Below are 13,543 nucleotides of genomic sequence, written 5' to 3'. Positions count from 1 at the left end.
TTTCTCATCTTCGCGCTCCTTCTCCCGGCAAACGTCCCGCACTTCGCCGCGTCCTTCCATCTGTTATACTCGACCCGCAGACCAGCCAGCAACAAGCTGACGCCTACATTGCATTGCACATCCTGAAAATGGAGTGCTCCAATTGCAAGCGCAATTTTGCCTGGCATCTTCACGGCCGGGACGGTTGCCATTACCACAGTGGTACGTCCAATGCCTACCCTCCCTAACCACCCCCAAACTCCACCTCAGCCAGGCCACTGACAACCGCCCCCCCAGGCTTCCTCCAGCCCATGGCCTCGACGTCTGACGACATGATGGACACGGAACCCACCATGGAAGACTTTCTTCAGAGCCGCCGATGGTCCTGCTGCCAACAAGCGGGCAACAACCCGGGATGCAACTGGGGCCGCCACCAGCTGCGCCAACCACGGTCCCTGGAGCCCCTGGCGGGCGTGCGCACCGGCGGCAACGCGTTCCACAGCGCGAGGGGGATGAAGAGGCGGAGCTCCGACGACAGCGACTCGGACAGCAGCAGCAGCGGCAGCGGCGCCGAGTCGTCGACCGGCTCGCGAAACATGGCAACGGGGTTTGGCGTCAAGATGCGAAGGCTTGACCGGCGGGACGGCATGGGCGCCGCGACATTACGCGACGGCCGGCAAGAGGGGACTCTGTCGTTTTTCGCAGGGGCGCATTCGGGATAACTTTGTTTCGACGTGTGTAGAACTTGGTACAAACAGGGTACCATTGACAACGGGCGTCAATTTGACGGGGCTTGCTATGCTCGCCTGGCCTCGGATGAGGCGACGGAGCAATGTTTTCGGCCGCGTACTCGGGAGAGGTTTTCGGCCGTGTACTTGGGAAAGGTAGTTTCGGGACGAGCCCTGCTCACAGCAGAGGCCTGGCTTTGACACCGGCAACGGTCTGTATGGAATAGGGATCAACAGGAGTAATTGGAAGCAAGTCAAGTCACCGATTTATCGCCTCGTCGCAGCACGTCTTCTACTGTCTGCTACGTTGACCAATTTGAGCAGAGCGGACGGAATGAGTCCATCTTGGTGGCCGTGAAAGCGAACACCCTGCGCCCTGCCACTCACGAAAGGTCTCACAAGAACCTTAAAACGCATATTCGCCGTCTTCACTCATTCAACACAGGCACTGCATCCAACCCCAAGATTTCATTATTCATGCTCATTACTATTGGTGCGTTTTGTGTGTCTATACATTAAGCTACGGGCAACGTCCGAGTCGCACGAGAAGCTAGCAGCAGCATCTGCGTCTAGGCAAAGGCCCAGTAAGCGAGCTCGTACATGTACGCCAGCGCCATCTTGGCGTGCTCATTGACGTGATCAAACGAAACGTGCTGCATCGTGTCGTTGGGCGTGTGGATGTACGGGTTGTGGTTGCCGAACGGCGCCTCGAAGATGAACGACGAAGGGAAGCCGTTCCGGTTGGCGGAAGCGTGGTCGGAGCACGCGTAGCCGCAGACCGTCTCCTCGTAGGGAATGTTGGTGAACTGGCCGATGGCCTTCTTGAGGAAGTCGTTTTGGCTGGCGTCGGTGAAGTCAGTGACGAGACCGAAACGCTCGATGCCGTCACGGCCAGCGTAGCCGACCATGTCCTGGTTGAGCATGGAGACGACCTGGCGGTTGAGGGTGCGGTACTGGGTGAAGATGTCCTGGGAGCCGAGCAAGCCGGCCTCCTCGGCACCGTACCAGTGAAATTCGAGGGTGTTGAGGATGTCGCCGTCCTGGACACGCTTGTCCGAGAGGACGGCGCGCAGCACCTCCAGGTTCATAAGCGAGCCGGAGCCGTTGTCGTCGGCACCGGGAGCACGGCCGGTGCCGCGGTCGCCCGAGATCACGGAGTCTAGGTGGGAGCCGAGGATGACTGTACGCTGGTTGCGGCCGGGGATGGTCACGATCAGGCTGGGCTGGGCCCAGGCAACGTGGCGGACGTGGCGGAGGTTGACAAATGGAATACCGCTGTCATCAATGGCTTCCTTGATCTGGTCATGCAGCCAGTCGACGGCCTGGACGCCCCAGTTGGAGAGGTAGTAGCGGTTGTGGAACGAAGAGAACTTGGTCAAAAGTCTCTCGATCCTCTCCATGTCAAGCTTGGGAATCAGCTCGTCGATGGTGCACTTCTGGTGGAACTTGTCGGGGAAAGGCAGGGCCGCAGCAACGGCGAGCCTGTTGGCCGACACCTCCTTGTCCTGGAACTCAGTGATGTCGAAGAAATGGGCGCCCCTCTGTTGCGGGGATCAGCACGGCGCTGCACAAGGATCGGATGCCTGTCGGCAGCTACTTACGTCCATCATCTCAAACTTCTGCTCCTCGGTGACCTCAATAGTGACACCAGGGGAGGTCTCCAGCGTCAACATCTTGACAGCACGTCCGATGGGAGCAGTAGCAGTGGCCGAAGCCACGAGGGCAGCGAGGACGGGAGCAGAGTAGCGCATACTGGTGGTAATGACTATTGTTCTCGGGGATTGGGGGTGAAACTTGGAGACACGAGGTTATCAACACAGTCAGACCTGGATCCTGAGGAGATACCGAGAGCTTCCGAAGCGTCACAGTGGGAGGCACGAGCTTCATATAAGCCTCGCAGTGCCTACTTTCTGCCTTCATGGATTCGACACCCACTGCTCAGCTCCATTGTAGCATCCCCGCTCCTGCTCGCCTCGTTGCCTGGGAGCCCGAGGCAACGATGCTGCCCACGGTCCCAGTTGAAAGAGCTACACTGTAAAAGGAAGCTCATTGGCATCGGCTTGCTGCGGGCACAGCTGACGGGCATCTCAGAGCAGGGACCAAGGCCGAGCTTCCAGAATGGAGGGTACTCCAGTTGACAAATTTATCCTGTGGCGTGTGCAAGGTACCTTGCCCGCGTGCGTCCGAATTCGTTTTCTCCCCGCATCGGAAGCGACGCTGTGGTACCCTTGATGAGCATGTTTTTGATGAGCATGTTTTCTCCTCAGGGGTGTTGCAAGAGCAGCAGCACCGGCAGGCGTTTTCTTTCACAAAGAAGCTGATGCGAGTTGCTGCTGATTTGGTCCTGGCTCTCATGCTTTTGACTCTTCTGTTTCTTCGTTGTTCAGAGGAACTTTCTTGAGTGTCATCGCGCATCCACAACTGGAGACTCGCACAACTCAAACACCCTGTCATCCAAACACCACAACCCGTATCAGCCTTGTTGGGCGCGAGGAACACCACCGGTCGGTGCAGCGGCACGCTTCCGACAGGCCATCCACTTGGCAGCCGTTTGAATGAGGAAGGTGACTGGAGGAGCCAAGCAGTTCGGGCCAGGAACCGATGGCGACTATTGGTGTTCGGATGCTTGGTTGTGCGGGGAAACAAGCTTGGCATGCATCTGCAGTTGTTGGCCCATGATCCGAATGGGAAGGCTGACAATACCGCCAAGGGGACTTTGGTCCGGCCGGCCAGGTCGAGAGGCATTGGCACTGCCTCGCTGTGTTAACCGACGATTGATGGAAACTTGGCTCGCATGGAACTGTGTGTCCAATACTTCAACGCCGGGGGACCGACTTGACCATGACTAATGTGGTCTGGCGGCGTTCGCTACTCCGGCGTCAAGCAATACGTTACGCTTGTTGATCAATGGTTTCGATCTTCGGCCCGGGCTGAAATGCGAAAGTCGGGTAGGAAACGTTTGTGTGCCCGTCAACAGATGGGTGGTGGGCGGTCCTCGATGTCGTCGGAAGCGGAACCAAGTGGAATGGGAAGAGCTGAAGCACTGAGCGGGAGTGTCTCAATGTATAAGTAGTCGCATGGCATCGGGCCATCAAGGTTGACGGACTGTTCCTGCATATGTCTTGTCGAGCGAGGCGGAACATTTGGGCACGCCATCGCTACCTAGGTTCGTGTGTTGGGGTTGTGGACGCGCCAGTGGCTGGCCGCCACCGAGTTAATCTATCCTCATCGGACGCCTTCGGTTGCCCATATCAAGACAGGCGAGCCTCAAATGTCCGCGCGTGGGTTACATTGCATTGTTCGGGTGGAGGTGCAGCAGTGACGGAGGTGTTTGGAAATGGCTGTTTTTAGTGATGGAGGGTGATGGCCAGTCGGGCGGAAAGAACCCCGATAGCGGGTTATCCACGCTGTTGTGGGTGTGGGATCTCTGTTGTGAACACATGCATCGCACACTTCTCTCTCCAATGCTGTTGGAGACATACCAGCCGCACCACTTCGACCGGCAGCCAGCGAGCATTCAAGTCGCTCTGGCGAATGCTATCTCAAGCCTCGCTTCATTTGAACGTCGTCCTGAACTACATAATTCATGCAGTTGCTCAAAGTCCTCGACCTCCCTCTGAACCCTCATATCCGGGTCCTCGTACGCGTCCTGGTCCCGAGCCTTGACGCTCGCCAGGAACTGCTGGCTGAAAGGGCAATCAATGTACCCTTTGGGTTTCTTGGGTAGATAAAATGTTGCGCGGCCAAAGGGCTCAAGATTCACGCCCGATAGCACCCGCTACACCAGATCAGGATTCGTGATGAAGTACCGACCAAAGACGGTTGCAACATCGTACTTCTTGAACACTTCATCAACCGCCTTTCGCGCCGTGTGCGACTGGAAACCGCCTGCAAGCAGCCGAGGACTCACATTGTTCCCAAAGCTCGACCATCTACTGAACAGTCCTTTGCCCACCAAAATCTGCGTCGTCGTTGCCACTGATCCTGGCCTCGAGGAGGTGCAGACATGCCAGCCCAAGTGGCTCCAACTGCCCCTAGAGATTCCGGAAGCTCGGGTCTGGGTCCTCCATGAGCATCCCGCCAAGGTCACTGTACGGGCTCAGGCGCATAGCCGCCCTATCTGCACCTGCCGCCGCAACAGCAGCCTTCGTCATCTCAACGTCGAAACGTGCACAATTCTCGATGCTTTCGCCCCACACGTCAATACTCTTATTGAATCTCGTCTGGAGGAACTGATCGCAGAGGTAGCCGTTGGCGCCGTGGATTTCGACACCGTTGAAGCCCGCAGTAACGATGTTTGTCGCGGCGGTCGCGTACTGCTCGCTTGCCTGCCAGGTTGCTTCCTCGCTCATTGTGGCCGGCATCGGACTTTCGGCGTTGATAGGTGCCGCGCTTCTCGTGGTACTCTGGAACGATTCCGTCAGCGGTCTGACGTTTCGCTTAGGGGTCACGTCGTCGTCACGAACGTTTGGTAGTTGGCCTTATTGTCCAGTCGTCATCACAGCGATAGCGAGTCAGCGGCGCCATCGCCAGACGATATCCTACCTCGACAGACCCGATCAACAGAGGCTGTGAAACCCTCGTTGGTGTAGGTATATGGTTCATTGACTTGATGACGTTGCCAGTCGCAATGTGTGCTTTTGTTTGACTTTGTCGCAGGGCATGTCGTCAGTATCGATCAGATCCCCACGATTGAATCCTCACCCAACCCAGATTCACGTTGGAACTGCTAGGACCATGTGGCATTCGTGCTTTCGAGAAGAGCTCCTGGCTGCGGGGGTCCAGAGCCTGAGCCGAAGTCCATGCTTGTTAGGATCTTCGCCACTACACGATTAATTTGGATTTCCAATCCATACACGGGCAACCAAGGCCGTAAGCACGAAATCACACGCGAGAGATCGGCATAAGTACCGTCGGTTGGAGGGGATCAAGTGCGGAAAGTCTGTGGTACTCTGAACCCATTTCCCAAGCCACATTATTTAAGCGCCATATTATTATCATGTGACAATTTAACACGGTGGAGGTAGAATGACTGAGGTGTTGTAGCAGTCACCTTTCGAGACGTTCTGTTGGTCTGTCGGCAGATGAGCGCGGGGACCATGTGACAGATTGACATGATTTTACCTTCGAAAAGTTGCATTCCCGGTATTGCACGGTATGCTCTACGTTTTCGTTGGATAATATCGCTCCTGGGCAGGTCGATTAAGCTTGAGATGGCTACAAGTGGGCTGAAAGTGTCAGCTTGTTCAACCACCGAATACTCTGCTCGCTCATTTCTTGCCTGAGTCTTGATGAAAGCGTTTGTCATACTTCGTAGTTTCTAACTATGGGCTGATTGGTCGTGCGAAATTCTTTAACTACTCAAGACTTGGGCCGATGTATTCTTCTTGAGCTAGTCTCATTTTCCTAGACGTAGCTGCGGACTTGGCAGCGGAAATAATTTCTGGCGCAACTAGTAGAGATGCTCGGCCGTTCTACCGGGTCCATACTAAGACGTCCGGTGACTTCGTACTCGAGACTACCTCATAAGCCGGCTGTCATCTTCGTCGGAGGAAGGAACCCCCACCACTTCGTGATCAGGCTTCCTATCAGGCGGGTCGCGTCGGGAAAGTTATTCCTCCGCCCGAAGGTAGAATGTTAGGTTATCCACGCGTTTTCTGAACGCGAACGTATTATACTGGGTCTACAAAAGGCCCTCGGTAGTATCGTCGCTGTTCTACCTCGGTTCATCAAGTCGAGCGACGCCCTTTAAGCAGATATCGAGACAGCAATCCGCGCTCTGCCGTTCCCACTCGAACCAACATCTATCTTCAGACTGGTCACCTCCTTAATGCTGCGGTGGGAGGGCCTTGAGAGCTGCTTGGCAAGTTCTTCCATATATTCTTGCTAACGTCTTGGTCGTCTGTGGCGCTGCGGCGGATCTTCTGAACGCTCAAGAATGTCTTGTCGAGATACTTCTTTAAGGTACGGTGCATCTTGGTGCCGACACCAGATGTCAATGAGAGACTTCAAGGATAGTAATCATGCGGGTGACCGCAGAGTCAGCGAACCCTATGGCTTCTTCAGAGCGCACCAGTCTGGGAGTGTCGTCGTATGCATCGTCTTGAGCAAAGTGGCGAGCGACCTTTTCACGAAACGGCGGATCCTCCAATGTCTACTACCGATAACCTCGGTCTAAAATTTCAAGCTGGAAGAGTAAGGTACGGAGCCATGGACACTTTAGCAGAGAGGTTTCTGCTGTTTCAACAAATTTTCAGTCCTGGCCAGGCAGATGTGTACAGGAATCTCCAGGTCTCCTCAACAGCGCTTTTTGACGGGCGATGATACGGACAAAAAAGCTGCAATGGCGCTGCAAGGTACAAGTCACATATCATCAAACCGAGACACAGTTCCAGCTGTCGGCAGACTTGGGTCTCCTAATCCGCTGTACCTGTTCCTCTTGGGTACTTACAGTGCTTCCTCTGGATGACTTAATTTTGTCGGTGAAGGCGGTGCCAAGAACATGCTCGGTCACCTTTCCATCCTTCACCCATGTCACAAGTGCCGCTAGAATGTTTTTTTCATCGTCTTCTACGGCGACTGTTACCCCTATATTTCCCGATACTAAAGGCGCCTCTACCATCGAAGTAGTGGGCCATACCCGAGATAGGAAAGCAGCGGTAGAAGTCGTTGAGATCTCCAGGCCTGACCTCCATCGTCTGTGCTATAAGGTCACAGTAGCGCGACGAGGCTTCGCTTGAGATAACCGAGTCTTCCGTTTCGTGAAAATGTAGTATCTTGATGCCAGAGTCTCGAGCGCGAGATTGTTTAGGGTTATAGGAGTTGACACCGAATGGCTCGGCGGCCTCAGCGTCGGCACGCTCTTTTAAGCCAACAGAACCATTCCACGTAAGGTCTTCATAGACGACACGACGTAACCAGTCGACAGGAACAAAGAACTGTATACCGGTGTCGTAGGAATCAGTTGATTCAGCGCTCGGCGGGAGTCGGGGATAGGTGAGGTTGCCGTTCTTGTCGTGAAAACGGCGAGAAGACGGCGCGCACCGTAACCTGCTCGCCCACGAGGCAGCATCCTGTGTCGCACCCACTGGGGCGACAGATGAGGTACTCTGGCTTGCATTGACACAGGTTCGGGTCCTCAATGAGGCCGTCCACATGGTCATCGAGGCCATCACACTGCTTCAGGACGTCTTCGTGCACGACATCCCCGAGCTCGGTAGCACGGGCTACATTAGGCGGCCGCCTCATCCTAACGCGCCCCGCCTAAGCACTCCCGCTGGGCAAATAATTGCCGGCTGATCTGCCGATCACCACATTTGATTACCGTATACAAGTACCGGCTTCTTCGGTAGCTCCTTCCAGCGGTGCTGAATTGTCTATACATTGTCTGACTGTAACTGGACGCTGCCCAACCTTATCTCCACGTCTCATCATCATCATGTCCTTCGTCTCTAATGTTTTCGACAAGGCAGCTATTGCCGCCATCCGATTCGGTAGTCCTGCTCCGGCCAGCCCGCACCCAGATGACCGAATCGACATTCCATCTCGGGACGCCAGCAGAACCATTCTGGCTCACGTGTATCAATCACGGGCACCGAGTCCGAGCCCAGTGCTTGTGAACTTTCACGGCAGTGGTTTCATAATCCCTTGGCATGGCAGCGATGACGAGTTCGCTCGCTACGTTGCGACAAAGACCGACTTGACTGTCATTGATGCATCCTACCGACTCGCCCCAGAGCATCCGTATCCTGCCGCCACGAACGATGCGGAAGATGTCCTCACATGGGTTTCCTCGCAACCAGAAAAGTTCGACATATCGCGGATATCTGTCTCAGGCTTTAGCGCAGGTGGAAATTTAGCATTAGGAGCCAGCCTCGGCCGATACTCAATTCGGCACGTCATCGCCGTGTATCCGCCGACTGATCTAAGTGCAGATGCGAAGGAAAAGCGTGCACCCGATACGTCTGGGAAGCCTATTCCTGGCTGGATAGCAAGAATATTCAACGACGCCTACTTGCCACCCGGGGTCGATAGGACGACACCAATGGTCTCGCCGAGTTTTGCACCAGGGGCAGACTTCCCTGACAATGTCCTCATCATGACCGGGGCTTGTGACAGCCTCGCAATGGAGGCTGAAGCTCTAGCTCAGAAGATTGAGGCTGTTCCAGGGAAGTACGTAATATGTAAGAGAATGGATGGTTGCAATCATGCTTGGGACAAGAACTACAAGCCGGGTTCAATTGAGGAGACTGGTAAGAACCAGGCATACAATCTGGCAATCGAGATGCTTAGGAGATAAGAATGTAAAGTGTAATTACATAGCATATACCAAAAGTCGTGCGCTAATAACACATTATTAACCTTTCTCAGCTCCCCGGCCCCCTGTCAGTGCGTGGTATAGCAGAGTGGAGAAGCCTTCCACACATGGTCCGCAGGCAATAGAACATAGGTTGGGAGTCAGAATACATCTGAACTCTGGCCCTCCGCAGCCCGGAGGGCCCTCCGCCGTCCGTATATATACATTTCTCGCAAAACTTAGCCCGTGACCGACACTCCCGCTTGGTGGCTCCGCCGGGCCGCCTGACATCCAGAATGCTAAGAATATCGAAGCTATATTGAGGGCGGCGATTACTATACGGCAATGAAATACTGGCATGCCGGCCGTTTGGGTAGGTGTCAGGATATTGTTACTCATATCCGATAGCTCGGTCGTTGTCCATATCAAGGGATGTGTTTGGATGGTCACAGTTCTCACACCAGCAGATCACGGGATAGTTGCAGACACTTTCAACCAATGAATCTCGTGGGCAACAATACTGTCAAGGCGAGAGCATCAACCTCACGACGCTAGGACCCAAGGTGAAGCGAATAACATAAACCAATATCGAGACTTATAAGAACGAGGGTCTCTTGTAGTACTGACTTGAAGTTTGTTCTTATTCTTCGCCTCGGAGGATTCCCTTAGTTTTGTCACGGATGAAACTGCCTCGTTTCGCAGAGGCTTCTCAAGCGGAGGCTTTCAAGGCGAGTCCTAATATTATCTTCCAGTCTTACGATTAAGTTATTGAAAGTTAATCGTGGTTGCCTGTCCAAAAGCATGGACGCTTTGACATGTTGGCCGTACACTTCGGGCCTCTCGGCCTCGCGTATAAAGCTTGCTATCCATATTACGAAAGCTTGATAAAGTACGACGCGCGGCATACAATGTGATGCTATACAATGGGAATGAGGCCTTTCGCCTTCAGTGGGGTTAAGAATCTTAATAGTGCCGATGTATAGTGAAGCAGGTAAATTAGGGCGGTCTTAAATTTGCGGTCCAGGTGCCTGGCGATGCTTTAATCATCATGGATACAGACCGCGTCCAAGGTTTCGGTAGTGATTGGCTTTACCACATCGAGTACCTCATGTCTTGCCGGAGAATGGAAAATGCCTGGGGTAGATAGAACTCGGTGTGACCGATCGGTTCCGACTCTGGTGCCCTGATACTTCCCATCGTTGTTAATGCATCCATCGGCTCTATCCTGAGTGGACATCTCATGGCCAGTGGAGCAGGTACATGCCGTGCATAGCAGTCGGCTTCGTCCTGTGAACTTTGAGGTCGAAGTTTGTGTTCATGTACAAACGCAGCACCGGACGCGGCGCACTGAAACGTATACTCGTCGAGGCATTGGACTGACGATGCAGCCGACACTGGTGGGCATGTACGCCAACAGCCGAAACGAGGACCGAGCCGCGACGACGGGGCAGCGGAACTTCATCTTGACCATTGGCAGCGCATTCGGCCTCGTTGTTTCGGGTACCTTAGCCGCGACCTGACGCAAGGTGGTTACATGGGTGAATCGAGGTGACAAGTCTGATGAGCCCGATTCATGCGCTCGACGTCGTGAAACTTGAGGATAAAAAAAATGGAAAGGACACTAGCAGTATACATGAAGGGGTTGCACTGCATCTTCATACTCTACGCGGTCTGCGCTGCGCTGGCTTTGGCCTTGGCTCCTGGAGTGGGCAATGCGGACCTGAAGGTCAATGCCCCTCCTGCTAAGCGGCCAAAGGCGTTTGAGGCACTTGGCGACGATGGGGCTGGAAGAATGAGCAGAGCAGGGAGAGGGAAAGCTGAGAGGGAGAGCTTGACTTGACTGGTTTGAGATTCCACATGTTTGCGGCGGCAGTTTTACATGCACAGGAAAGGCAGAGGAGAAAGGGTAGCGTTCAGATCCATAGTCACATCGCCAAACGTTGGAAGAGCGGCAGACCATGGCGACGTAACAGGTTGACCACGCTCAAAGGCTAGAGATTCCCTTGATCGAGGATGAATGGACTATTGTCACCGTCGACGAACCAGTCTCAAGCTACACCACCACTCGTCAATCGCTGGATTTCCGGTGCCGATATTGCCGTAATTGGCCCACCTGCGAGTACACCACACCCCACGCCCACGCACACAGACACGCTTTGAGGCACATGCCGCTTATCGCAGGCCGCCACCGTTGGGGGGCGCCGCCAGTCGGCAGCGTCCGGGCCGACGCGCGCACAACGTTTTGCCCCCCCCGCGCCCGATGGCGGCGGGGTTCAGCGCGGGGAGAGAGGGCGGCGGCGTCACAGAACGCCATGTCCGAGCCGCCCCCCTTGTACAAGCACGACTGTCTTGTCTGTCTGTCGCCGCTCTGCAGGATCAACTATTCATGCAGTCTCACCCACATGCAGCTGTTGACAGACTCGTGATCACAGTTCAGTGCCGACACAAGCCACTAAACCAAACCTTTCCAAAACATTAAACTCACCATGGCCAACGAACTGTACAGGCTCACAGCCAGTGAGGTCGCAGCCAAGGTGCGCTCCGGCCAAGTCACCATTGAGGAGTACGCTCGCTCGCTGCTCTCGCGCATCGAGGCACGCGACCCCGTCGTCAAGGCCTGGGCATACCTCGACCCCGAGCGAGTCCTCGCCGAGGCGAGAAGGCTGGACCAGGTGCCCCCGGAGGAACGCGGCCCGCTGCACGGCGTGGCCATTGGCGTAAAAGATGTCATCTACACAAAAGGTGAGAATCTGCCGTGTCGCGTTCATCCTCTCCCATCGCTGCACGGCGCGTGTCCTGGCGAATTGACAAGCTGACGCGCCAAAGACATGCCCACGCAGTTCAATTCGCCCCTCTACGCCCACGACGCACCGCACGTAGACGCCGCCTCCATCATCATCCTCCGCCGAGCCGGCGCGCTCCTCGTCGGCAAGACGACGACGACGGAGTTTGCGGCGACGACGCGCGGGCCGGCGACGACGAACCCGCACGACCCGTCGCGCACGCCCGGCGGCTCCTCGGCCGGCTCGGGCGCCGCCGTCGCCGACTTCCAGTGCCCCGTCGCCCTGGGCACGCAGACGGGCGGCAGCATGATCCGGCCGGGCTCCTTCAACGGCGTGTACGCGTTCAAGCCGACGTGGGGCGCCGTGTCGCGCGAGGGGCAGAAGATGTACTCGCTGACCTTTGACACGCTGGGCGTGTTTGCGCGGGGGGTGGCCGACCTCGAACTCATGGCCCACGTCTTTGCGCTTGAGGACGACGACGACAACGAAGCGACGACGACAGCGACGGACTTTCAGGTCCAGGGTGCCAGGTTTGCCGTCTGCAAGACCATGGTCTGGCCGCATGCGGGGCCGGGGACCGTCGGGGCGTTGGAGCGTGCCGTCGAGCTGCTGAGGGCGCAGGGCGCCAATGTCGAGGAGATTTCGTTCCCCGAGAGCCTGGCGGATCTGCCCAAGTGGCACGCCACGGTGCTGGATGCCGAAGGTCGAGCGGCGTTTCTGTCAGAGTATCGCGCCGGCAAGGATAGCATTGCGGATCTTCTCGTCGGACACGTCGAGAACAGAGGCAAAACTTCGCATGCCGAGCATCTCAAGGCCTTTGACAGCATCGCGGCGGCGAGGCCCATGGTTGATGCCATGCTGGGCAAGTATGCGGCCGTCCTGGTGCCGAGTGTGCCGGATGAAGCGCCCGAGGGCATCGAATGGACAGGAAACGCGGCGTTTAATGTCATCTGGACGGTATGTATGCTTCGCTCTGCGCAGCCGCCTCTCTCTCTCTGACTCGAATGCCAGGCCCTGCATACGCCGGTTGTCAATGTTCCTGGATTCAAGGGTGAACGTGGAATGCCCGTCGGCGTGTCGCTTGTAGCCCCGAGGTATCGCGACAGGCATCTTCTCAGGGTAAGCAAACAGGTCGGCGAGATCTTTGAGGCCGAGGGTGGGTGGAAGCCATCAAACTAACCCCTGACCACCTTCGTATGGCCGCTTGAAACAATGGCGAAGGAGCACCCGGTTTGGTACTTCATTTTAAAATCCCTGTCAGAATGGACTAAGGAATCTGCAGGAGGAATTTTCACACCTTTTCTGCGAAGGCCTCAATTACAAAACTGGGATAAATTGTCTTCTGGCGAGCAGCCTACCTTGCCGGCCCAGATGTGAGAAACTGCTGTTCGTTGCCAATTGTCACGTGTCAGGCAGACATGATAGCGTCGATTCACTTGGTCTTTGTTGTCGTGATGGACCACATTTGCAAGATGGCCCTGGTAGCATACCATGTGTGTACACCCAGTCCATGGATCAAAATGAGGAGCGTACCCTATCTGACCAGGTGTGACGATTTCCGTCACGGTAGCATCAGGTGAAAAGATACAGCAGGGCCAGACTGGTGAAAAAAACGGTACCATTCCATGCAAGTGGTATTATTGCGGCCCTCGGACCGTCATCTATATGGGTCATTACCGGATATTCAAATCACAAGAATCCATTCTTCCCAGTTCATCCTCCCCATCTTTTTGATGCGTTCAGGCCGTACAAAGGCG

General features: G+C 55.4%; 4 protein-coding genes across 4 annotated transcripts; 2 read left to right on the top strand and 2 right to left on the bottom strand.

Annotated features, from left to right (window-relative positions):
- Positions 1–128: 128 nt before the first annotated feature.
- D7B24_005408 (uncharacterized protein) lies at positions 129–701 on the top strand (the record flags this gene model as incomplete). Its single annotated transcript, XM_028639564.1, has 2 exons — positions 129–201; positions 277–701. The coding sequence occupies 2 exons, from the start codon at positions 129–131 to the stop codon at positions 699–701; spliced, it is 498 nt and encodes a 165-aa protein (XP_028496085.1).
- Positions 702–1,276: 575 nt separating this feature from the next.
- D7B24_005407 (uncharacterized protein) lies at positions 1,277–2,458 on the bottom strand (the record flags this gene model as incomplete). Its single annotated transcript, XM_028639563.1, has 2 exons — positions 1,277–2,248; positions 2,309–2,458. The coding sequence occupies 2 exons, from the start codon at positions 2,456–2,458 to the stop codon at positions 1,277–1,279; spliced, it is 1,122 nt and encodes a 373-aa protein (XP_028496084.1).
- Positions 2,459–4,741: 2,283 nt separating this feature from the next.
- On the bottom strand, positions 4,742–5,059 carry D7B24_005406 (uncharacterized protein; the record flags this gene model as incomplete). Its single annotated transcript, XM_028639562.1, has 1 exon — positions 4,742–5,059. The coding sequence occupies one exon, from the start codon at positions 5,057–5,059 to the stop codon at positions 4,742–4,744; it is 318 nt and encodes a 105-aa protein (XP_028496083.1).
- A 6,430-nt stretch (positions 5,060–11,489) lies between these two features.
- D7B24_005405 (uncharacterized protein) lies at positions 11,490–12,965 on the top strand (the record flags this gene model as incomplete). Its single annotated transcript, XM_028639561.1, has 3 exons — positions 11,490–11,745; positions 11,830–12,743; positions 12,798–12,965. The coding sequence occupies 3 exons, from the start codon at positions 11,490–11,492 to the stop codon at positions 12,963–12,965; spliced, it is 1,338 nt and encodes a 445-aa protein (XP_028496082.1).
- Between the last annotated feature and the right edge of the window lie 578 nt (positions 12,966–13,543).

Source organism: Verticillium nonalfalfae (assembly GCF_003724135.2).
Source record: "Verticillium nonalfalfae strain VnAa140/NRRL 66861 chromosome Unknown scaffold_33, whole genome shotgun sequence".
Classification (NCBI taxonomy): domain Eukaryota; kingdom Fungi; phylum Ascomycota; class Sordariomycetes; order Glomerellales; family Plectosphaerellaceae; genus Verticillium; species Verticillium nonalfalfae.
This window is presented reverse-complemented; position numbering and strand designations above follow the sequence as displayed.